Source organism: Sminthopsis crassicaudata, chromosome 1 (assembly GCF_048593235.1).
Source record: "Sminthopsis crassicaudata isolate SCR6 chromosome 1, ASM4859323v1, whole genome shotgun sequence".
Classification (NCBI taxonomy): Eukaryota; Metazoa; Chordata; class Mammalia; order Dasyuromorphia; family Dasyuridae; genus Sminthopsis; species Sminthopsis crassicaudata.
Window position 1 is genome coordinate 417,632,810 of NC_133617.1, and position 26,739 is coordinate 417,659,548.

The 26,739-nt window shown below is 32.1% G+C and overlaps 1 protein-coding gene across 4 annotated transcripts in view; it reads left to right on the forward strand.

The window, feature by feature from the left end:
- The window catches only part of NAA35 (N-alpha-acetyltransferase 35, NatC auxiliary subunit), a 64,598-nt gene that overhangs the window by 17,890 nt on the left and 19,969 nt on the right, over positions 1-26,739 (forward strand). For 3 of the 4 annotated variants that reach the window (XM_074280206.1, XM_074280202.1, XM_074280204.1), the window contains exons 6-14: positions 4,053-4,220; positions 9,894-9,960; positions 10,055-10,098; positions 12,111-12,161; positions 12,875-12,958; positions 14,998-15,112; positions 22,267-22,445; positions 23,432-23,491; positions 24,285-24,391. In XM_074280206.1, the coding sequence (XP_074136307.1) occupies positions 4,053-4,220; positions 9,894-9,960; positions 10,055-10,098; positions 12,111-12,161; positions 12,875-12,958; positions 14,998-15,112; positions 22,267-22,445; positions 23,432-23,491; positions 24,285-24,391 (875 nt within the window). Of the gene's footprint in view, positions 1-176; positions 325-4,052; positions 4,221-9,893; positions 9,961-10,054; positions 10,099-12,110; positions 12,162-12,874; positions 12,959-14,997; positions 15,113-22,266; positions 22,446-23,431; positions 23,492-24,284; positions 24,392-26,739 lie in introns of those variants that run through there. The other variant, XM_074280205.1, reaches the window with a different exon arrangement.

The following is a 26,739-nucleotide window of genomic DNA, read 5'->3' on the forward strand; positions in this document are numbered from 1 at the left end:
TCTTTTCTCACTCACTTCTTTCTGCTTTATGCCTTAGACCTTATTTTCTCCAGTGAAACATTCTGGATGTTCTGTCTTGTTCCTCTTCGAGGATATTCTAGGGGGCTCTAACTGCTGTCACTGCACTTGGGATCCACTACTGGATCCTTACTCCATCTTCTTCTGTCTCAGCTTTTTTTTTTATCAGGTTCTGCACAACTGTCTCCTGGGCATCATCTACTCAACTGGCCTAGCTGGAGGCTTCCTTTTACCTCCCCATCCATGGGATATTATAATTACTCCTGGCAATATCCCATTCATGGTTTCACATTACATATTTTAAAGGTAGTGTGTATTGAATTTTACACTTCTAAAATACTTACTATAGGTACCTTTGTTCCCCTTCCTACCTCACAAGATTATTGTGAAGAGCACACTCAGCAAACCTTAAAATGCTATATTAATGTGAGTAGTTAGTAATCCTGCCTTTATTTCTCCATAAAAACTTGGTTTAGCTCTTTCGTTTCTTCCTTGTTTGTTTTATGGGGTTACAACAGACCAGGTTTCAAGGTGATTACTATGCTATTATGGAATCACAATCACACACAGTTCAGGTCTCTGCTTTGCAGTTTCAGAAACTCAGTATTAACAATTTGCCTTTATCAGACTCCTAGAGCAGTGATTTATTCCATACAAATTTACAAAGGACTGATTTATAAAGTAAAATGCCAATTTGCAGTGAGGACTATACCATTTTGGTGTCCAGAGCATTTGCGTCCACTATTCACAGTACCTTCTTCCTGATACCTTAGATTATTAACTAGAAATGAGAATCTGGTGAGTGTTATCAGTGATCTTGGGAAAATTCATAAGATAATACCCAGATCACATTTCTGTCTGCTCCACTAGAGTATACTTGACTGAATGGTTTGTGTTTGCTATATAGCATTTCTGTCTGTTATACAGTGTTGTATAAATGGAACATTCCTATTCTCCAATTCCCCTTTTTCTATACTTCTTGCTTATTCTCCTATTTGAGCAACTCATTCATTATTTTCCTTTTCAACATATTTTTATTGTAATTCTGTAAAATGAGAGAATTGAAATAGATGTTACTTAAAATCATTTGATGATAATATGTAAATTACCAAGTTTATAGATTGCTTTAAATTAATTTATATTATGAATTGCTTCCTTTCTGGTGGTATATAAGAATACACCTTAATTATATCAATAACAATATCACCAAATAGCATTAAAAATAGCTTACTATGTTCAAGCTACTGTGCTAGGTATTTTGAAGGATACAAAAGAGGAAAAGGCACTGTCCCAGCTCTTGGGAGCATATAATACAGTAAGAGAAATAAGATATGTACACAAAACTAACTACAAAATCAAATAAGAAATTGCTTGATATAAAAAGGGCTGTGGCAGTTCGGAAGAACAAGATAATACTTCTAGTGAGAGGAATCATGGGAGAATTCAAAGTTGAGCCTTAAGAATTATTTTTAGGAAAAGCCCACAGAAGAAATAGCATAAATAAAGGAATGGTGATGAGAAAGTAAGCCACTGTATCGAGAAGTAATAAATTGTCCAGTATGATTGGAGTATATAGTAAAAGAAGGGGAATAGTTGGAAACAACATTTGAAAAGTAAATTATGACCTATTTGAGGAAACTTGGAGTTCAGACTAATGATTTTGGGATATATTTGAAAAAGGCAGATTTAGTGTTTTGAATAGAGAATTTTTCTATGCTAGAAAAAAAATCTAATTTCAACTTATTCCTTTGAAACTCATTAAATATGTAATCTTGAGTAGATTGTTAAGTTGTAGAGAAGGTGTTGAACTTTATGGGTAAAGGCTGTTCTTCAAGGAGGTACCTGTACCAACAAAATCAGAAAATATCTTCTAATCCCTGTCCCTGGTCAACAGTGCTAGTAGAGCAGAAAAGTACAGGGACCAGGAGAGCACCTGGTCAAAAATGCTCTAGGATGATTAATGTGGCAACAGCTAACAGGATGAATTGTATTGGGAAAAAGATAAGAGGCAGGGAGGCCACACTAAAAGCTAAAACTAGCTTAGTGTTAATAAGAATGGAGAGAAGTTGTACATAACATCAAACTGGATGTAGGAGCTAGGGGGAAAGAATCAGAGATGACGTTGAACTTTTAAGTCTAAGTAAAAGAAAGAAGGCGGTTGCCATTAATAGTAAAGAAGTTTAAAAAAAAAAAAGCCAGCTATAAGGGAAAGTTTATTTTTGTATTTGAACATTTTGAATTTGAGGTGGCGTTAGAAATTCAGGTGAAAACATTGCTATGGTGGAAATTGAGGTTACCACAATGCTGGAAGATAAAGTGAAGTTAGAGATCTAGATTTGGAAGTTAGTTACATAGATATGATTGTCAAAATCTTGAAAACGATTGCTCAAAGAGAAGAATAATAGGAATAGAGAACTTGGAGAGTTAACCAACAGGAGACAGGGCAGGAGATGTGCCATCTCAATCAGAGGGGACAACTAGACAATTGCAGTTACAGAAGCTAAGGAATAACAGTATCCAGAAGGCAAAAATAGGACTGTCAGCCTGCTGCATACAAGTCAAGAAAAGTCTACTGGGGTTAGTATTGGGAGTTAGTGATAAACTTGAAAAATGCAGTGTCAGTGTAATAGTAGAGGGAATCCAGAGGGACTGAAGAGTGTTGAAGTGGAGACAGTTATTACAGACTGTTTCTTTTGGGAACCTGAACAGTGAGAGGAAAAAGAGAAATGAGTAGGGAAGTTGTTTTTTTTGTTTTGTTTTGTTTTGTTTTAAGTTATCGAGTAGCCAGAATTACAGACAGAAAAGAAAGAGAAAATGAAGGGGAGGAATTGAGGGGAAGAAATGAAGTTGAAGGCATATTTGAGAGGTCAGTCTTGGAATGAGTAAAGCCATATTTCCTCTGAAATGTAGAGTTAAAGGAAGTGGAGTGAATATATTTAGGATGGTCATCATTAAAGTTGGAGGCAAGTTTTTTTGTTGTTGAGTTTGGTTACAAAATAGAGTTTGGAAATATTTAGGAAGAAACAATGGGAAATTCAGTGGTTCATTATAAAATGAGGGGATTGGGTTAGGTTTTTCTTATTAGAAACATCACTAGGCTTATACTTAATGACCAGCTTGATAAGAGGTCAAAAGTTGTATTCTATTTGCACAGCTTTTGAGAACCTGATTTTAGTAGAAATTTTGTGTTGTTTATCAGTTACAGATAATGTATTTAAAACTAGTCTAATTAACTGGGTTTCATGGATCTTGGTTATTAAGGTCAGAAATAGCTTGGGAGAAGAGAAAAATTAAAGTACTGGACAATATGCATTGTTGGGCAGGTTAGGATTAGGATTCTGGAAAGAATCTAAGAATAGTAAGACAAATAGACTGGATTAGCAATGTTCAAAGTAGTAATAATAGGCTGTATATGTTATGGAAATATGAGGTATATTGAAGTTCTAGATAAGTGGTAGACAGAGCTCAAAATCTCTCCAGAAATGCAAGGATTTTGGTAAAGTTTTTTTTACCAAAGACTAGGTGACCATTTGTCTGGTATGTTTTATTGAATATGTTCTTGTTTTGGTACTGAATGAATTTTAACTTTGTATCTCTAGCACCTAGCATAGTGCTTAGTAGATAGTAATCAGTTAATAAATGTTTATTCATCAATTAACTCTATGATCTCTTAGATTTTTTTCTGTCCTGAGAGTCTGTGATTCTGACTTTAATTATAAAAATGAAGATAGCCTGAATTTGTAGTCAAGAATGTAGTGTATTTGAGAGTATTTCTTAGAGACAGCTAATTGTATGTTAGTATGAGAATTTCTATAAATCTGAATAACAGAAGGTAGTCAGCACTGAATATATCGAATCTTTTTTTTTTTTTCCAACAATCCATTAGTCATTGCTTATTTTATATTTTGGGTCGATTGCATTTTGGAGGAATAGTCATTATATTGGGGGAATGATCTGTCATTAACTAGATAGAGGAACATTTTAGATTTTATAGACTTCATTTTTGAGTTATAAATATTTTTGTTCCATTTTAGATAACATGGTTAGAAGGTCATTCATTGGCGCAGACAGTGTTTACTTGCCTTTACATCCATAATCCAGACTTCATAGAAGATCCTGCTATGAAAGCTTTTGCTCTTGGTATCCTGAAAATCTGTGACATTGCAAGAGAAAAAGTAAATAAAGCTGCTGTTTTTGAAGAGGTAAGGTGTGTGTGTGTGTGTGTGTGTGTGTGTGTGTGTGTGTGTGTGTGTGTGTGTGTGTGTGTGTGTGTGTAAATTTATATGTGCATGCTGTTTATTTTGTAAGAACTTATTAGCATAGAAATTTAAAAGTTCATTTTAGGACCACTTTAAACTACAGATACAGAATTTGTCTCCTAAGGTGGTAATGTAAAAGTCTATGTTAGTGAAAATATTATCTCCTCTTTTGTAAGTAAAGTTTGATACATTAGAAAAAAAAAATTCTCTTTTATTTTGACATCTTTCTTCATAAGTGATCATATTATGTCCCTAAGCTTAAGTTACTCTTAAATTTCTCATTAAAACTATTTTTAGTGTAGAATGAGAAGTGTATTGTATCATCAGCAACTTCAGGTTAATGGTGTTGAAATTCATAAAAATGCAATATACATATTAATATAAAATATACATATAAAAATCACTTATACAATAAAATCTCACTACTTTGAACTAATAAGAAGGAAGCCTGCTTTAATAACAAGTGACTTACAGAATATTTTTAAAGAGATGTAGTTATGTAGAGAGACTCAAATTTTGAAAATACTGCTTTATCAAGGTTCTTAAAGAATAAATATGTGATTTGTAATGAACATTTTAAATCAGTAAATAGGTACTTCTGAAATGATTGAGCATTTATCAATTAGTTCTTAAACATTCTAAACATTTCCCAAAGTCTTGTTTATAATTTATACTGTGAAAAAAGTCTTTAATTTGTTCATTGAAGAGAATTTTCCAAGCAAAGTTAAACTTCATTTCAGACCCTAAATTATTATTAATATCCTAATAAATAAGGTCCGTTTCTTGATATATTTGAGAAATGAGACCTTAAGGACAAACTTTTCTCCAGTTTTCTTCTCTCTTTCTAATTTTGGCTGCTTTAGTTTTGTTTGTACAGAACCTTTTTAATTTCACATAATCAGAAACATTTGGTTAGCTCTATAATTTATTTGTTTCCTCATTTAATCTGGGCAATTTACATATTTACAAGTATTTCTCCATATAATTGGGTAAAATAGTAACAGTTACTTTAATTTCATCTTTATTGGTGACAAATTTACCTTTTTCATTTCTGATGCTGACATTTTGGGAGTTTCTTGTTTTTTAAATCAAATTAACCAATGATTTATCTGTTTTCTGGGGGTTTTGTTTGTTTTGTTCATAAAATCAGCTCTTAGTTTTCTTAGTTTAGTAAAACTGAAATTGAGAAAGTACTAATCTCACATTTGAATTTCAGTATTTTTAATTAGGGATTTAATTGGGGATTTTTATTTTATTCCTTTTCTAGTTTTTTTTTAGTTGTATTCCCAGTTCTTTGATCTGCTCTTTATTTTATTGACATAAGCATTTAAAGATATAAAATTTTCCTTAATGACTATTTTGCTTCCCATACATTTTGGTGTGTTATTTCATTGTTATTATTCTCTTTACTGAAATTACAATTTCTGATTTGTTCTTTGACCCACTCATTCTTTAGGATTAGATTATTTAGTTTTCAGTTATTTTTAAATCTATGTTTCCATGGCCCTTTATTGGATATAATCTCTAGTGCATTATAATCTGGAAAGGATGCATTTAATATTTCTGCTTTTCTACATTTGCTTGTAAGGTTTTTTTTTTGTTTGTTTGTTTTTTTATGTCCTAATACAGTCACTTTTTGTGAAGGTCCCATGTATAGTGAGAAAAAAAGCATATTCCCATTTCCAGTTTTCTCCAGAGGTCTATATCTAACATTTCGAAAAGTCTGTTACTTAGAAATCATTTAATTTTTCCTTTAAAAATTTCGATGTTATGTTGTTTGGTACATATATATTTAGTATTAATACTAATTTATTGTCTATAACCCAGCTTCTTTTTCAAAAATTTATTTTAAATAGTATTTCCAAATACATGCAAAGATAGCTTTCAACATTCTCCCCTTAGGTTCCCAATTTTGTTCTTTCTCTTCTCTTATGCCCTTCCAAGACAGCAAGCAATCTGATATAAGTTAAACATATATAATTCTTCCATATATATTTCCATATCTGTCATGGTGTGCAAGAAAAATCAGATCAGAAGGGGTAAAAATTAAAAAAAAAAAAAAAAAAAAAAAAAAAAAAAAAGCAAATGAACAACAGCAATAATAACAAAAGAAGGTGAAAATATTATTCTTTGATCCATATTCAGGCTCCTGATGGAGCCTTTGGATGCAGGTGACACTTTCCATCACAAGTCTATTGGAATTGCCTTGAATCACCTCATTGTTGAAAAGAGCCAAATCCATCAAGAGTTTGATCATCACACAATCTTGTTACTGTTTATAATGTTCTCTTGGTTCTGTTTACTTCACTTACCATCAGTTCATGCAAGTTTTTCTAGGCTTTTCTGAAATCAGCCTGCTCATCATTTCTTACAGAACAATTCTTTTATTATTTCTTTGAGATGCATAGTAGAGACACTGCTGGATCAAAGATTAATAGCCCTTAGATCATAGTTCTAAATTGCTCCCCAGAATGGTTGGATTATTTCACAACTCCACCAACAATGCATGTGTCCCAGTTTTCCATATCTCCTCCAACATTTATCACTATCTTTTCCTGTCATCTTAGCCAATTTGAGAAATGTGAGGTGGTACCTCAGAGTTGTATGGCCTAACTTCTTCAACTGTGGTTCATGTCTTATCACTGAATGTGGGGATCATGAAATTATGATATATTATCAGTAAATATTCGATTTGTATACCTATTTTACATATGAGTATATGTACTCAGGGTGATGTAAAAAATTCTCAGGCAAAAAGGAGTCATTAGTGGAAAGAGTCTAAGAAGCCCTGCTCTATGATACCTTTTAGCAAAATGTAGCTTCCCTACTTAACTCTTTTAATTAAATCTATTTTTGCTTTTCAAATGAGTCTGAGTTCATTGCTACATCTTCTTTTTTATTTTTTGTAATTATTTACTTATTTATTTTGCCTTAAATGAAGCATAATAGATTCTTCTCCAGCTCCCCCCCCCCTTTTTTTTTCAGTGCATCTCTCTGTTTCAGGTATGTTTCTAACATGTTGTAGGATTTTGATTTTTAATGCATTCACTTTTCTGTTTCTGTTCTGTGTTTTCTTCTGAGTTTGTCTTGAGCTTCCCTGACACCTAAGTAATTATTTAAGGTCAAGTTGTTATTGTTGTTGAATTTTCTAGCTTCTTGACTTTTTAATTATATGTTAAAGTTGGGCTTCGATTCTGGGATGGAGTGGGAACTTTCCCAATTTCAGGTTTTTTTGTGCTGTTATTTTCAGAGATAGGTCTAAAAGTTTGTAGATTTTCACTGCTTCCAAGGTTGTGTGATCTAGGGAGAGGTGTAGTCGCTGTTCTCCACTGTGGCCATGGTACTATGATCTTTACCTAGAAAGGTCACTTGTACCCTGTAAGCACAAGTGTTAGAATTCCTCTTGGCCCACTGTGATAAAAAGGTCCCCCCTGCTCTCCTGTAATTGTAATTACTAATGTTCTTTTCACTAGAACTGAGAGAAGGACCCATGCTCCTTTGTGAGTGGTCATAAGCACTCTTCTCTGAAACTGAACTGGAACTTCTCTTACCTGAACTGTGACCAGGACCCTGGTTTCTCTGCAACTGTTAGTGCTTCATCCCTGCTTATTGGCAATACGACAGGGTCCTAAATTCATACCAGCAAAGAGTCCCCTGTATTGTCTTTCTGACCATTTGTCAGATATCCTTACTATCTGAAGCTTTTGTAGCTGCCTTCAATGTCTGCTGCTAGTATCAAGGCAGCCACTACTTTGGGCAAAACAGATCTTTCTTGCCAACTCCTTAAGTTGGTATTGGGCCAGAAATCATTTGACCTGACCTTTTTTGTTTGTTTTGCTCCTGAAGAATTAAATTTGAGATATTATTTTAAATTTGGGGGGATTTTGGAAAGTTCTGGTGAGTTCTTGCTCCCACTCCAATATCTTGGCTCCTCTATGCTTTGGGTGCACTGCTCTTCTCCACCACCCCCCCTTTCCCCTCGGGTGTTATAGTTATTATACACAGTTTTCCCTTCTACATCATGGAGTCTCCATGATCTGGAAAATTCATGTAAAATTTTTTGGCCCTCCCTTTTTAACAGAAAAAAAGTCTGACTTTTTCCTTTTTTGAGATGTTTATTGTACCTTATTGTAAAATTTGGGTTAAATATTTAGTCATAAGCTCTGTGTCATCTATTGGCCTTCACATGTCATCTGTGGCTTCTGCAAAATTCCCAAACGGATGGGGAAAATTGCCATGTGGAAGGGATGGCTGTAAATTGTTCTAGTTCTGTACATTTCACTCTATATTGATTCATACAAATCTTGTCAGTTTTTACTGAAACTATCCCTTTCTTCATTTCTTAAGGTATCCATTATATCTCTATATTTTAGCTTCTTCAGTCATTCTCCAGCTAATGGACACTCCTTCAATTTCTTTTTTTTTTTTTTACTTCCACAAAAAGAGCTGCTATAAATATTTTTGTACTCATGTATCCCTTTCCTCTTTTTTTTGAACTACATTTTAGGTAATAACATTGAATATTTTGTTGTTCAAGTCTACAAATCCATTTCCCTGTATATAGTTGTTTGTATAAGCTGCACTTTTATGGAAGCTAGTAAGATGATTGAGACACTCACACATACATACTTATAGTCACAATAAAACTCACTTGTTAATGCAGATACAAGTTGCTTTGTCTTTCTGTAGAATCTAATATATATATTTAGGCTTTTTCTGTATTCTAATTTAACATACAATCACCATTTCATCCCCCAAATTTTAAGGTGTAAGATAATTCTCATTAGATTTAAGTACAACAGAAAGTTTTAAGGGTTGTAGTTCTAAAGAATTTAAGGTAGAATATTCATAGGAAGATCTACACATACACACTTAAATAAGAATTATATTCATGCCTAAGCTGGCCTGTATTGATTATGGTATCTTTTTTAATTCAGTCAACTAGATAGTATTAAATTAACAGTCTTCAAATTTTAACAAATATCTAAATCTTAGATGACAGAAATTTATTTTTGATTCATTAAAATCCAAAAAGGAATTTTGAACAAAAAGAATATTTAAATGTGATTCATGAAATTTTTTTTGGGTCAGTGAAATGAACTAGGTGGATAATTTTTCCCTTCCCTCCCAATTTCAACATTTGATTTTTGCTTTTCATTAGCTAGGTAAATCATAATTTTACTAGCAATTGAGGCATTCTTCCTCCATAGTAATCTTTGAAACTACACTCTTAACCTTGTAAAAACGATTATATATTCACCTTTCATCTTTGGTATCTGAGTTCTTTATTAATATGAACTTTCACTTCACTTAAATAATTAAAATTAATAATAACTATACTTCATAAATGAAATTATTAAATGGTAAGCATGTTTAGCTTGCCCATAGAATAACATAACAATAAGTTAGGGACACACATTGGATTAATATTCATTATTTCAAGTATGTTCCTAAGGAGAATGTTTAGATTTTTATGTAGTTAGACAAACAGCATGAAACTCCTCTTGCAGTGTTCCACTTCTTCACAAATAAGGAATAATTATATTAGAAAGATATAATGAATGACTTAGCAGTTCAGTCTTTGAATTTTAACATCATTATTCCTTTTCTCTTTAGGAAGATTTTCAGTCAATGACCTATGGATTTAAAATGGCAAATAGTGTGACAGATCTTCGAGTTACCGGTGAGGCTTTTTGTGTGTAGTAGCCTTATCTTTTTGCATGTATCTTTCATGAAACTTAATATGTTACCTTATAATCACAATATGTTTATTTTAGGCATGCTAAAAGATGTAGAAGATGACATGCAAAGAAGAGTAAAGGTATGTATTTTCCCCTTATTTTTATCATCATGTCTTTGTCCTCATTATCATTTTTACTTCTTGTAAGTTGAGGTTACAATTTAGGAAATACTACTTTGACACACTCTAGATAGCATGGATATCTTAGTATTTGTCTTGCTCCTGTGCCTTTTTTCCCCCATCATGCTATTAAAATAGTAATCACATAATAGTGCACCTGCTCCTGGAAAGGTGTGAATATGCTACTCTGTGGGTGGATTCCTTTCTCAATTCCTGTGCCTCTTTAGATGAATACCTTCCTTTCCTGGGTGCTACTCTTTTATATGTATTATAGCCTGTTTTTAGAGTCTAAGTGTCTTGAAATCTTACGCTGTACATCTCTAACACCTATCACAGTGCATGGTACTTAGTATAGGTATTTAATAAATCCTTGTTATTGGATTAATTCCTTTAAAGTCTTGGGAGAGTTTGAGTGAGATAATTTAATTTTAATTAAAAATACTAAAATACTTTTAGTGTTAATCAGGATGTTAATACCAATTTAGTTGAATTCATAGAACCTTTGTTAAATGTTTCTTGTATGAAAGACACTATATACTAGGTGCTAAAGGACAGTGGTAAGAATTACTGGTTATTTCAATTACTCTGATTATATGAACTAATATTGAGGACTTTGATTTTATTTTAACTACTGAAAATCTAATCATCTTATAACTTTGTATACACAATAAGCGTCATATTTTTATGTAACTCCAGTAATGATGATGTCCCAATTATTGTGAAAGGAAATATCTGACCTATTCTTACTGACTTAAAAAAAAAAACAACCTCCATTTATTGTTTAAGCAGAAGACATTTATCTGTTTCTCCCTTAAAGAGAAAGCTTAAGAGAAAGTAAAAGAATTTTTATAGGTATCTGTCACTAAATTGCTGATAGCAGTAACCTTTTTATAGTTAATCATGATACTTTCTTGAATTTGAACAGTATTTTTCTTCATTTAACAAGATTTGTTTAGTACCTTACTACCTTCTTCTATATGCATGGTCCTATACTAGGTGTTAGGTGAAAAGTTGACATTGCCCCTTTTCTCAAGGAACTTATTCAAGTAATGGATATATGGACAAAGAGGAATAAGACATACACAAATGAATATTGTTAAAAAGTAGAATATAAGTGCAAAGGAGAATCCTAAAAACAATTTGAGGTGATACATATCATTTTCACCGAGTGCAATCAGGGAAAGTTTCATGGAGAAGTGACATTTGAACTGAATTTTGAAGGATTAGAAAGATTCAAAAGATTTTGGAGCTGTGTAAGGATGGGCATTCAAGGTATATAACATATGTTGTCATTTGATCACTATAGGAATCCTTTGAAATGCACAAACAGATATTATTCACTTTCTACAAATAAGAAAACTAGGGTTCAAAGGCCTTAGGATTTGTATACATTTACTTTGAATGATAGTGGAACTCATATGCTTCACTAATTCTTTGTGTAATGCCCTTTCAATAATTCCATAGTACTTTATATTTAAAAAAAAAAAAAAAAAAAAAAAAAGATCCTACTCTTCCCATATATGTCTAAACTTGACATAGGTAGGAACTGTCCTTTGGAAAGATCTCTTGGGTTTTGAAAATAGCTATGGGAACATTTAAGTTGATATTTTTTTTCTACCCATGAGTTTTGTAAAATATATATTTTTTTTACAATATTTTCATTCTATGAATAGCAAGAAATAAAATGACAGTGCCTGTGATTTTTGCCTAGTTATTGTTCATGTTTTAATTGTCTTATTTATATTAGGAACTCTTGGTAGCTTTCTTCCTAATAAGTGCTTTTTATAAATGGAATTATATAAAGAAAATCTTTTGCTTTTATTTTTAAATACCCCTTAATGCCAGTTGGAATTTAACATAGAGCTAATGATAGCTTTATCCTATTGACTTATTTCTTCTTCTTTTTTTTTTTTTTTTTTTTTTCCTACTTGATGTACTGTTTGGGGTTGTAATTCAAACTTTTTAAATTTTAGAGCACTCGAAGTCGACAAGGAGAAGAAAGAGATCCAGAAGTTGAACTTGAAGTAATTGAACTTATTTTCTGGTAGATAATATCAGAGAAGTCTACCTCTTAATATTATAGTTTTATGAACTGCGTTGTAATATATGGAAGCTCTTTTTAAGGTATTTCTTCAAAAAATTGGACCTTGCAAGGGGCTTTTATTTCCCTTGTGTTTATATTGATATAATAATAATCTGTTGGGCTTATTTAGTGTTTTCTTCCAAAGACTGCCAAAGCATTTTCAAATATGTTGCTTCAGATATCCTACTATATGAGGTTGGAAGAAGTTTTATGTTTGTTTTCCAAATAGTTAATGAACTAAGATTTAGAAGGTCCTAGAAACTTTCACAAGGTCACAAAATTAATGGTAAAAGGAGTCTAAACTTCTTACTTCTTGCCTAAAGTTGTTTTCAATTGATCATTATTGGTTTTTTGGATTTAGATGAATTAGATTTTTGTAAAAGATGGTATTTTAAAGTCACACAGGAATAATGATTTTTATAAATTGGAAGTTTATCTTTTCTGTGGACTCATAGATCAGAACTTAGGCTTAGAGTTTTCTATGTGGTTAGTAATTCAAAAGAATTTAAAGTAGCATACAAGAATGTCTTTGTAATGTAGTGTTTTATAATGGAAAAAGACTTTCTAATTAAAGGAATATTTAGTATTTAAAATAAATAAATTTAGCAGTGTTGGAAAACATCTGCTAACTATGAGGCATTTCTTTTGTTTTAGCATCAGCAATGTTTAGCTGTATTTAGCAGAGTGAAATTTACTCGAGTGCTACTGACAGTTCTCATCGCTTTTACTAAAAAGGAGGTAAGAACACTCTTTCATTTTGTCATTTGGTTCTGATGAAATATCTTTATGTGCCAGGAAAATTGAATCTTAAAAATATAGGCCAAACTTTCTTCTTTGATCAAGTAATGATTGTGACTATGCCCAGCTGAAATATCCATGACCAAAAAGTGAACTTGGGTATGTTTTGTGTTTTTGTTTTTTTTTTTTAATTTGTTTGGTGTGGAGCTATATACTGACTCCATAGTAACTTTTTTAAAATAATTCAGTTATCACTAATGTGAAGAGCCAGTTTTTGTCCATACATCTAATTGTTATAGTTGTGGTCTTCTAAATCATTTCACCTTATCCAATTTTTAAAAATTGTAGTCCACACTAAAATAGAAATGTCACAACTTCATTTTGCCAATTTCTTACAATCTTTGTGTGGCTTAAATAGAAAAGCCAAGGATATTTTATAATAGAATTTTAAATAATTAAATGCTAAAGATGGAAGTAGACAGTTGGTCCTTTGCTTAGCTGGACTTGGATAGTCTTGTATTAAATAATTCATTTATAAAAACCAAAGATATAATTAAAGCATTTAAATGAAATGAGTTTATCTTTTTTTTTTTTCCACCCAACATACAGTATTCCCAAATGCTGCTTTAAAGTTTAATAGCTTAAAATTGCACAGAAATTTTTAGGATATCTTATATATCAGTGAAAATATGTAATGATACTTTGTGACTTTTTTTTTTTTTACAATAATAGCTTTATTTTTAAAATACATGCAAAGATAGTTTTCAACATTTCCTCCCTACAAAATCTTGTGTTCCAATTTTTTCTCCCTCTCTTCCCAAGATAGCAAGCACTCTAATAAATGTGCAGTTCTTCTAAACACATTTCCACAATTACCATGCTGCACAAGAAAAATCAGATCAAAAAGGAGAAAAAGAAGCTAGCAAATAACAACAAAAAAAGGTGAAAAATTATGTTGTGATCCACACTCAGTTCCTACAGTCCTGTCTTTTGGGAAGCTGGCTCTCTTCATCACAAGATCTTTGGAACTGGTGTGAATCAACTCATTGTTGAAAAAAGCCACGTCCATCAGAATTGATCATTGTACAATCTTGTTGTTTTCGTGTATAATGATCTCCGGTTCTACTTATTCACTTAGCATCAATTCACATAAGTTTCTCCAGGCCTTTCTAAAATCATTCTGCTGATCCTTTCCCATAGAACAATAATATTCTAATACATTCATACCATCACTTATTCAGCCATTCCCCGACTGATGGACATCCACTTGGTTTCCAGTGACTTATTTTTAAAAATATTTTGTTGTCTTTGTTTTTTGTGCTACAGTCACTTCCTAGTACCACACTTAATATATGCCTATGTTTGTCTCCAAAGTCTAAGACTTAAAAAGTTGCATACTCTTTGATCCAACAGTACAGTCCTACTGGGACTGTATTCCAAGGAAATTATAGAGGAGGGAAATATTTGTAGCAGCTCTTTTTGTGGTAGTAAAGAATTGGAAAATAAGTGTATGCCGATTAATTGGGGAATGTCTGATTAAGTTATGGCATATGAAAGTGGTGGAATATTATTGTTCTATTAAAAAATGATGAACAGGCTGATTTTAGAAAGACCTGGGAAGGTTTACATGAACTGATGCTGAGTGAAACAAGAAGAACCAGGAATACATTGTGCACAATAACAGCACAATGACAAATTCTGTTATCTAGTGATGTTATCTGTACATTATTGTAATTACTTTATATTGTGTATTTATTTTTTCTCATAATGCTATTTTGCTCTTTATTGGTTCACCCATTTTTTGTATTTCTCTGATTTCACATTTGTAATTCCCTGAGAGACAGAATGGCATAATGGCTTTGTCAACACTAACTATTTTTAAGTCTTTTAAGACTTAGCCTGATTCTGTGAACCTTTGGCAAATCACTTAACTTTTCTGTGCTGAACATCACAATATGAATATATATGATTGCTACAAATATGATTAATTATGGTAATTTCCTAATAGTGAAACATTATTGCATTGATTAATTTTTCAGACAAGTGCTGTTGCAGAAGCTCAGAAACTGATGATTCAAGCAGCAGATCTTCTGTCCGCAATTCACAATTCATTACATCATGGGATCCAGGCACAGAATGATACTACAAAAGGAGGTAATCATTCTTTTTCTTCCTATTCTTTTTCAGGAATATAATACCAGACAGTATACAATTTGTTGGATCTATGGTGCTTTTTCCTATAAGAACAATAAAAAGAACATTAGATGCTCAAGTCAACCAATAAAAGCTTGTTCTACTCCTCATATAACTGAAGAATAGTAATGGTTCATTACTAATAGTAATAGTGTTTTAAGGTTTAATAAAGTCCCTTCCTTAAAACAATTCTGGGGCAGCTAGGTGGTGCAGTGGATAGAGCACCAGCCTTGAAGTCAGGAGGACTTGTGTTCAAATCTGGTCTCAGACACTTAATGCTTCCTGGGTGTATAACACTGGGCAAGTCACTTAACCCCAACTGCCTCAGCCAAAACAAAACAAAAAAACAATCCTGAGATAGTCTACATATATATTTGTTCATTGTTGAGAAAACTAATGCAGAGAGGCTAAGTGACTTACTTGCCCATAATCTCAGAGTTGATGATTGTCAGCAGGGATTTGAACCCAGAATTCCTTGACTCCTTAAGTTATGTTCTTAGATACCAAAGAATCTAATTTCAGATCATACTCTGTAATAATATTCCTATAGAGAAATGAATTCTGAGTTCCAGCAAGAGATGCCAGGAATACTTCTTCCTTTCTTCATCCTTGACAATAGAAACACAGATCATTTCAGTCTCAAGGCACTGGCTGTGACTTATATGTCCTAAGTTAGGAGCTTAAGGGGGATTGGGAAGATATCACTAGAAAATCTATCCAGTCAATGTTTTTCTCTTGTTCTCCTTCAAAGCAACTAGAACTAAAGCAGAAAAATAGGGATTGAGAGCTTGGAATGGGAGTGAATGTTTAAGTAGCTCTTTGGAATTTTCTTGCCTTTCCCTTGCTCTAAAGTTGTCATCTATTGTTGGACGATGGAAACTGGTGAGAAGTTAAAGTATAGGAGTGAGGGACAAAATCCATATTTTATATATTTTGTCTTCCTTTCACAGTCATCGGAGATCCCACTACTTAGGTTGAGACGTTGGAACTGGTACTGTTTGAAAATCTGAATGTATCATATCTTGATGGTAGTGGTGATAAAGAATAAGGGTGGGTGATACTTTACTCATAGAACAAAAGTAAGGTTAGTTAGTAGGGATGGAGAGTTATTTTATTTAATCTTACAGAAACAGTCTATCTACAGCTTAGTAGCTCTAATTGGAACAAGATTATTTTAAATATTGAATGTCATTATACTATATATCCTATAAATCAAGATAACTTGTTTGCTTGTGTACATCTGAATGCTGACATGGTACACCAAGCTGAACTTCTTGAGATTCTTAAAAACATCACTGAAAGAACATCAGCAATTGGCCCTTATGAAATGATTAATTTTAGAGTAGCTTAAAATATAATCTGGCTTTATCTATTTTAAGCTTTAGGTTATTTTAGCCTATCTTAGAGATTGTGTATTTAATCAGAGCTGTTTCACAAGGTCCAAATGTGGTCATTGGCCTTTTCATATGATTATTTATTAAAGAAAAACTTCTGGCAGAAATCAAATAGACAAGAAGTGGCAATGTAACAAAACCTTGGCGACCTATTAACTGTTTTCCAAATCCTTTCCTACCTAAACCTATTTAGTTCAGTGTATATGATGATAATTTTTATTTTAATAACAATACTAATTTTATAAGTCATTTACCTAAATATGGAAAAATATATTTCCTAAGAGAAAATAACATTGGATTAGATAGATAGATAGATAGATAGATAGATAGATAGATAGATAGATAGATAGATAGAATCCATATTAAGAAACCATTAGGTGGGGCAGGAGAGGGGAGGAAAGATTTCCTGCAAAAGATGGAATTTGATATGAGTTTTGAAGGAATATAAAGAAGCTGGGAGTCAGAGTTCTAAGTTTCAAGTACTGCCAATGAAAAGACTATCAGAGAAAGGAAAGTCATGAGATGAAAAGTCATCATGTGCAAGAAATAGCATATAGGCCAGTTTAGCTAGATATCAGCGTACATGGAGGAGAATTAATGTGAGATAATTGGAAAGGTAGCGGCAGTGAGGTAGTGAGTCAGAAAACACTGAATAAATACCTGTTTTATGCCACTTACTAGGAATATAACAAAAAGCAAAAATCTTTTAGTCCATGTTCTGAGAGTGTAATAGGGTAGACGGTGTACAAACAGCTATGTAGAGGATTAGAAGTAACCAAAATAAGGAACTAGAAGGTTATCAGGAAGTTATCAGGGAAAAAACTTGCGTAGAAGCTAGTTTGAAGGAAGGCTAGTAGTCAAGAGGCAGAGATGAATTCCAAGCCTGAAACTGTCAGTGAAAATGCTGAGAGTTGAAAAATAAGATTTCTTTGCAAGTAACAGCAAAGAGGCCACTGTCACTGGATTGCAGATATGTAGAAGAGTGTAAGATTAGATGATTGGAAAGGTTGGGAGGGGAAGAAAATGGAAGGAGGTTAGATTGTAAAGGACTTTAAATGCCAAATAGAATATTGCTTTCGATTCTGGAGATAATAGAATTTGTTGAGTAGGGGCTTTAAGTATCCAACAGGGCATTTTAGATTTAATCATATTTGATGATTAACTCAGTGATTTGGATGAAGAAAGGATCTGGATCTACCTTGGTGTTCATATGAATGAAGAATTTGGGGAGATTGATGAGGGTACATTCATGAATGAGCTGGTTGAAGAAAATGAAGAAGATCTAAATGACAGTCAGCAGCAAAGTCAGCATTTTAAAAAAACAAATGGAAAAGAACAGATGATATTGACTTTGCTGGATCAATTCAAGAACTAAGACAGAAAAAGAAGCAGTTCTTCAGTGATTCCAGTTTATTTCTTTTAGGTGAAGTATTTGGTTGCAAGTTTGATGATGTTGGAATGAAGGTCAGAGCTAATAAATACAATGCAAGTATTAAACAACTTGAGTAGGAAGCTGAATGAAATGATTGGCTTCATGACAGAGATGTCAAAAGTCTTATCGGGAAAAAAAGGAAAAATTTAAGAGAGTTCCCCCCTCCCCCCCCAAAAAAAAGAAAGAAAGGAATCAGCCAATTTTTTTTAAAAGAGCCAATTATTTATAACTTTGAAATTCAACTTTGAATTTTTGTTCTTAACCGTGTTTTTACTTTTATTCTGCAATTTTTAGGCTGTTAACTTAATTTTTAATAAACAATAAGTAAGACCATCAAAAAAATTTTCATTTCACTGGTGAGAATATTCAGAGGGTCAGAGTTGCTGAATGACTTGGCCAAGGACATATTTCTAATTTGTAACATAATTAGGATTTTAAAAAAAACCTGTTATACTCTTAAAGCAACAATCACCAAGCTTCTGTTCCAATGGAGAAGCATCATTGTGTAGTGCTTTATCAGATTCAGATATTTTGGTATTTTGTTCTTGGCAGCAGTGTCCCTTTTCCCTATTTTTATTTCTTTATACCTTAACTGGCCTCTGGTAATTTCACTTTTAGATTATTTGTAACTTTATTCTAAGCTTGGTTAATATTTACTAAATGTCTATTGTAAATATGTAGTGTCTATTCAAAGTAATTTAATGAGGAAAAACTCTAACAGATATTCCTTGCATCCAAGGTGCTTATAATTTAATTGGAATGGGGAGCAAAAAGTTAAGGGGAATAGATTTTCAGTGTAAACACAGATTAAAGGATTTTAACATACACAAACACAAAATGAAAAACATACTTCTAACAAAAATTCTAGTCTTTTCTGGCTTCAAGCTTGCTTTGTTTTCTTTAAACTCTCCATGTGTTTTATTTTGACTGTGACTGCATAATTAAAAACCTTCACAGTTACTTCGATAACCAGTAATAAGATATAATATATACTCTTAACTGACTTGAAGATCTTATGCCCTCTGAATACAACTTACTTAAATTTTTCTGAATTAAACCCTCAAGTGTCATATTTCATGTGTATGTGTGTATTTCTTGAAATCCTTTTTGGAACCAAGTAGGATATAAATAATTTCTTCTTTATCTCTTTTCTACATTCTAGTTTTCATTTCCTTTTCCAATTTGGTAGTAATCTTCTAACAAACTTATATATGTGCATATATCATGGGTCTGTATGTGCACGCGCATTTGTGTATGTGTGTATCATGTTCATGTGTTTGCGCTTTTTAATTACATTAAGTCTAGGAACTTAGGATGTTTTCAACAGATGTTTAAACTTTGTACTTATGTCAATTTGACACAATGCTTTTTTATTATTTATTTATTTGTTTGTTTTGTTTTTATTGTTTTTATTTACCAGATATATGCATGGGTAATTTTACAGCATTGACAAGTGCCAAACCTTTTGTTCTAATTTTTCCCCTCCTCCTGCCCCCCCCAGATGGCAGGTTGACCAATACAAGTTAAATATGTTAAAGTATAAATTAAATACAATATATGTGTACATGTCCAAACAGTTGTTTTGCTGTACAAAAGGAATCGGGCTTTGAAATAGTGTACAATTAGTCTGTGGAGGAAATAAAAAATGCAGGCAGACAAAAATAGAGGGATTGGGAATTCTATGTAGTGGTTCATAGTCATTTCCCAGAGTTCTTTCACTGGGTATAGCTGGTTCAGTTCATTACTGCTCTATTGGAATTTATTTGGTTCATCTCATTGTTGAAGATCAGAATTGATCATTATATAGTATTGTTGTTGAAGTATATAATGATCTCTTGATTTGACACAATTCTTAATTAAGATTTAGAAAACAGATTTTTTTTCCCCAAGGTATGTACTTTGAGCAAACTATTTGCCTGAAAAGTGACCAGAAAGATTTGGTTTTAGGTAAAAAATTAAAGACTTTGAAATTAAGCGATTATTTACCAAAGAACTGAAAATTTAAGAGGATAATTAATTTTTTTCTTACTAGAAATTTTACAAACAATTAAAAATTTTGATCTTTTCTTTTCCTATTTGGCTTTGCTAATCATGTACATACAATTTAATTGTTACTGAATAATAATGTAAACATCTTTCAGCTGAACTAAGATGAAAATGTAAATACAAGCAATGAGATTTGTTTGATTAGTATATAATTTATTTTTGGTAAGTTAAGCAAGACAGAGGATTTTATATACTTTTAAGGAATTGGGTTAAAAACGGATGTTAAATTAGATTGTTGTTTACACAAGAAAAACATGTGCAAACATGTTCATAGTATCCATTTCTCATTAATATATTTTAGTTTTCTTCGAGTTTATGTTTATTATTTAACTTATTGCTTATATTTCAAAGTTAGAAATGTGGTGTTAAGATAAATAAGATTTTTTTAAAAAGTAATTATAGTTAATCATTTCAGATGTATATTTGATAATACTTTGAAAATGAAAATGTTTATACTTATATCCAAAGATACAGTTCAGTTCAGCAAGCAGTTTAAAACTGTCTGTTTTATATATGAGGCAGGTATGTGGTACTGTAAATAGGGTTCCAGACCTGGAGGCCTTGGGTTCAAATGTGGCCCTCAGATATTTACTAGATGTGTGTCCCTGGGCATGTCACTTTACTCTATTTGCCTCAATTTCCTCATCTATCAAATGATCTGGGAAGGAAATGGCAAATCACTCTGGTGCCTCTGCCAGTAAAACCCCCAAAAGGGATCACAAAGAGTTGGACATGACTAAACTACTGAACAGCACTTTTACATATATGCAAGACACTGTGATAGATACCAGGAGTACAGAGACAAAATTGAAACATTTCCTGCTCTTGATTTACAATTTAGAGAGGAGGTAAAACATATATACTGATCAGTAAGTATGGGCTAATTTCATAATTTGAGGATGGAGAAAACTCCAATAGTTATGAGAGTGTGAAGAGGCACAGAGATGGGAAATGGAATAGTGACTTTGGAGACCACCAAATTAATTTGGTTGGTAAATAGAATGCACAAAAGGGAATAAAAAATTCTGGAAAAGTAAGTGGTAGCTATATTGAGGAAGGTTTTAAATGTCAGGCTGAGAATTTTGTATTTTAAAGATTCTAAGGAATGAATGACAATTTCTAAGCAGGGTTGTGTCACACCTCAGGCTAAAGAATATTAACTTGGCAGCTGTGTGAAAGATATATTAGAGAGGGGCAGCTAGATGGCTCAGTGGATAGAGCACCAGCCTTGATTTCAGGAGGACCTGAGTTCAAATCTGGCCTCAGACACTTAACACTTCCTAGCTGTGTGACCCTGGACAAGTCACTTAACCCCAGCCTTAAAAAAAATAAAAATAAAACTAGATATATTAGAGAGATGAGAGACTGAAAATAGAGGCTGATTAAGAAGAGTTAGGAATCTGTCCTTTGACCTATCTGTAATAAACTTCAAAATAATATGGGAGGGAAGACCTACTTGATAGTATACTCTCAAATGTTCTAAAACCATGTAAAATAAAGACAGAGAAACTATTGTATTTGTCATAGTAAGCATAGTCATTAGATGCAGTAATGTAGATGCAGATTTTGTAATGGAAAGAACAGCAGTAGACTTGGAAATAGAAGATCTAGTTTGAATCCTCTCAACAGAGCAAGTCTTTAAAAACAAAATGTTTGATTGTTTAGCTTATTTCAAGGACAGCTTACTTTACTTTTAAATTTGAGAGATGGGATTTAGGCAGGTGATTTGTATCTATCTGCTTAAAAATTATCTTTATAGAATGGATTAGACTAGTTCTTCCTTATTCTTTCTTCTTAACATGTTGTCTTTGGTTGAAATTATGTGAATTCCAAAAACACCAGATATATATGTATGTATGTATATGTGTGTGTATATGTATATTGTATATGTATCTATATTATATATATATATATATGTATGTGAATATATGTATATATATTCACATACATATAAATTAAAGTACTTGATGTATTACACAGACTATAATACTACTGCTTAAAGGTAGGATCCTATTATAGTACTGAATTTCCTAAATTTAACAGGTTTATTTATTATTGCAAGTTCAGGAACAGAAAGTTGCAAAATATATGGAAAAAAGTACATCTAGATTTGTTTGGGAAACTTTCAAGCTGGCATCTTGCTCTGCTTTACAGAGGTTCACTTAATATATTTAAATTTATTTAATGCAGAGGTTAAAATTAAAAGGAAAGATGAAGGAAAAAAATCTTTTTTTTTCTTTTAGATCATCCTATTATGATGGGTTTTGAGCCTCTTGTTAACCAGAGATTGCTTCCTCCTACCTTCCCTCGATATGCAAAAATAATCAAAAGGGAAGAAATGGTCAACTATTTTGCAAAACTTATAGATAGAATAAAAACTGTCTGTGAAGTTGTCAATCTAACAAATTTACACTGTATCCTGGTAAGTAGAGAAATTTCTGGTGTGGAAAAAGAACTTCACTTTAGATCATATGAATTTTTGATAATGGAACTCTGAGCCTTTAGGGATGGTTGAGTACTAAAAAAGTGCTTTCCCAAGAAGGAAGTTAGTGGTCACCTTAGAACTATTTCATTACAGAAATGGGAGCAGAAGTCATGTTGTAGAAGACTTGTTATATATATTAAGTAAAGGTAGCATGTAGAGGTAAACAAGAGGATTGAAGAATTGAACAAAAAAGGAGGGAAAAGGAAATTAAATACAAGCAGAAGTAGGCCCAAGCAGATTTTTTTTTTTAAATTAAAAATTGAGATACCAAAAATCACTGAAGGAGTGAGGCTTGCTAGTAGTCATTTATCCCTTGGTTATCTTTTTTTAGCAAGAGAAATAACTAGAACCTTTATATTTGAGTTCCACCCTCTTTCTTCCTGCCAAGGATGATATGCTTAATTATCCACCCTTACTAAATTGCCAACAAATACATATTTTTCTGGACCTCATAAAGCTGAAATCTATTGTTGTTGTTGTTGTTTTTGAAATGTTATACTCTTAGAATAATGTTATAAAAATGTAAATATTTTTAAAGTCTTTACAGTAGTCAGCAACTTCAGTGATAAAAACTTAGTAGAACCATTTCCAGTTCTTTGTTTTGCTTTGAAATAAGCAGGCATTTGTCAATATTGACATATCAATGTTTATACTTTGTAAAAATTAAAAATAACTTTTGGAATCTGTTGGATTGTAGCAAGCTTGGCTAATTTTGTAAGGGGAAAAACTTAAAATTGTCCATTGTGCTTATGTATAAAATTTGGTAGTTCTTGCAAAATGGACAGATTGTCATCCTGAGATGTTTTTTTTGTAGCCATGAAAAAAGTTAGCTACATTCATGTCATTAAATTTTTTATATGTGAATTGTGTGATCTTTTGAATTTTTATTAATAATATAATTTTTTTCCCTGAACATGTATTAGGATTTTTTCTGTGAATTTAGTGAGCAATCACCCTGTGTTCTTTCAAGATCCCTGCTTCAAGTAAGTTAGTTAGTTTTGAATTATCTTCCTATCCATTGAATTATTGTTACGTATTTTTAAAAATAAGCAAAGTAGATGTTTAAAGAAAATTGTTATTAAAGAACTGTACTTTTACTTGAAAATTTGATTTTTTTAATGTAAATATCAGTAAATCATTACTGTGTGCTAAATATTTTAAAATGCTATGCAAAATATTGTTGGTAGTTCAGAATTTATTTTTGGCATGCTTAAGAAAGTTACTTTCTGTTGAGTTTTTTTGTTTCCTATTTTACTGTTTACTTAACAAATCTGAATATTTCTATGTACAAAGAACAGAAAAAATCCTTACAAATAAAACCCTCTATTACATATGTAATACTACTTTCAATATATTGTTATTACTAGATTTAATAACTAAATATTATGGAAGAATTTAAACATATTTAGATTACCTCACTGTTCAACTTAGTTTAACTAGCTTTATAGTCTAGTTCTGACTTTTCAGTGAAATTATTATGTGTTTTTTTTATTTCTTATATTTTAGTTACTTTACTTTGAGAGCTAAGGAGCACCATTTTCTTATTCTTACTATACCATATTATGACCCAGATAGGAAGTAATTTGTAATTTTCATTAGTGAATCAATAATTGTTTTCTTGTAATTAGACGCTTCAGTCACAGCTCTTCATTTTCTTGGTATCTTTCTTTATAACAGCCTAAACAGTCTTTCATTTCACAATAATGGCAGCTGTGTATAGTAGCAGTTATGTGATAATTGTGGAAAAATTTCTAATGAATTAACATTTCCTTTAAGACTACTTTTCTAGTGGATAATAAAAAGGTCTTTGGGACCCATCTCATGCAAGACATGGTGAAAGATGCACTTCGGTCATTTGTCAGTCCTCCGGTGCTTTCCCCTAAGTAAGTATCTTAAGAAATTTTACTATGAAGTGTTTACTTAAAACAAATGACTCAACCATTTCATGATCATCTGTCTTTATCAGGCAGATATAGATTATATTTTCCATATTAGACTTCTGATAAAGTATAGAGAAAAGAGAAAATTTGTTGCTATCTGGAAAAAGAAAATTCCTTATCAATCAAAGTGACTACTTTAGCCAGGCAAGTTTGATAAAGTTTAAAAGACTTAGGCATGAGACTCTTATTTATTCTTTTTAACTTGATCTCCTTTGTCCCAATTCTCAGTGGTCAAATTTGTACTGAGTTTAAAACAGAAATAGAAACACCATTATAATAATGAAATATATTTGTATATATGATGCATATATTGTGCAACTTATTATTGGGTTATAATTCTCAAGATTAGCAAATTGGGTAGCAATTTTGGAGTTTTCTCTTATAGAAATTTTGGTCATGTAAATGGTAGTTTCCTGGATCCAAACCACAAGTCCCAAAAATATTAATAACCTGATCCCTAGTCCTGGGAGCCAATTAGTACGTACAAGAGAGAGAAAGAGAAAGAATGGAATTCCCCCCCATCCCTTTTCATTAGACTTCTTCCATTTTTGTACCTTGTTCTGACATCATAGTTTTCTCTTTAGGTATTCAGTGTTTTTGTGCTCCAAAATTTGTAGCTAAATCATAAGGGAAGAAATAATAATAGTATGTTTAAATGTATAAGTCATTGATAGCTTCTTTTCTCTTAGTAATGTCATTGAATACAAAAAACAAAAATTGGTTTTAATCTGTAAGGTCTTAGCACTTACTTTGTAGACTTCCCTACTTTGGTATCCTCCATGATAAATGTTGACAAATAAATGGTGCATGATTATCTTCATTGTGGCATGTTTTATTTAATGCTGATCCCTAGCACCACAAAGTGAGATGATCCAAGTGTCCTGTGAAATTAATTCTTGTTGCCTTCGAATCCATAATAAAGCCATCTCAGCCAATTTTGTTATCTGCTTTTCTAAAAAACTGTAAACCATTCTTCCATTTAGTCTAATCTTCCTATATTCTGATTTCATCTATAATAAGAATATATCAATAATGAAATGTTAATTGAATTAAAATAATAAGTTAGATTTTTAGTCACTGGAAAAGGATCTTTCAAGAACCCTGTCATTTAAATTGATGTTTTTAGAAGCCATCATACTTATAGATCATAAATATTTTCTTCAAGAAGAGAGTTAAAAGGAACTGGATATGTCTGAATAACATCACAAAGAATTTAATTGATTCTGTCTTAACTCATTACTGATAGGGGAGATGTTCCCAGATCATCTCCTTTCTCATAGCCAGACCGTTAAATTGTTGGAACAATATCAAAGCACAAAGTAAAAGAAAAGATAAAGATGATAAGAAGATACACTACACTACCTGAACCATTTAAACAGGATATTGATGCTAAACATAAGAAAATGGGGAATGAATAAGGAAACATATCAACATGTACTGTTACCATTTCCTGTGATAATGTACTTCATGTAAAATTTAGAGCCACAAGCCAAAAATTATTTAGATAACATCTTAGCCAACAAATTCTTTTCCAAACACAAATATATGGCAACCAAGCATAATGAGAGTTTTTGTGGTGGAGTATGGTGGAAAAGTATGAGTAGTACTACCTCATATATCAGTGAGAAGCACTGGGAGGAAGAATGTAGAATTCTTAGATTTAGATCCCAGTTAACCATTTTACCCCAGAGTATTTTACACTAAGTTGTAATGAGGATAGTGAACAGAAAAAGGAAAAAGTTGACAGGATTTTATAATCAACTTTTTTCCCCCATTATTGGCAGTGGATTTATCATATTTGAACTCTAACACCAATTTTTCAATATCCTATGTTAGAAGTAGAAATGACACTAAAGAAAACCAAGATAGAAACAACCACTGGACCAAGCTAAGTATGTATAGAGAAAGAAGATCAGTAGTAGAGGTGACATAGTTTTAAGGATATTAAGGGAAAAGTTCTGAATAGGAATACAGTGGGGCAGAAAGGATTGGAAAATATAGATGTTACTCCTGTGAAGAAAAGGCAGTTTTACCCATACCTATTCACTCATGTGCCTACTATCTTATCTATAAAATTTTGAGAGCAATCTATACGTATTGAGAGTACATTTTGTTTTAATATAATTTCCAGGCTCAAACTACTCTCTCCCGAATTCCCTACGTTGTGAGCCTTGTCTTATAGCAGAAAAACAGTTAAGTAAAGCCTAATTGACACAACCATGGCATCTCAGCCCTAGTTGGCACAGCAACAGAATTTGATGCAATCTATATCTGCATTCTTTTCCCCACCC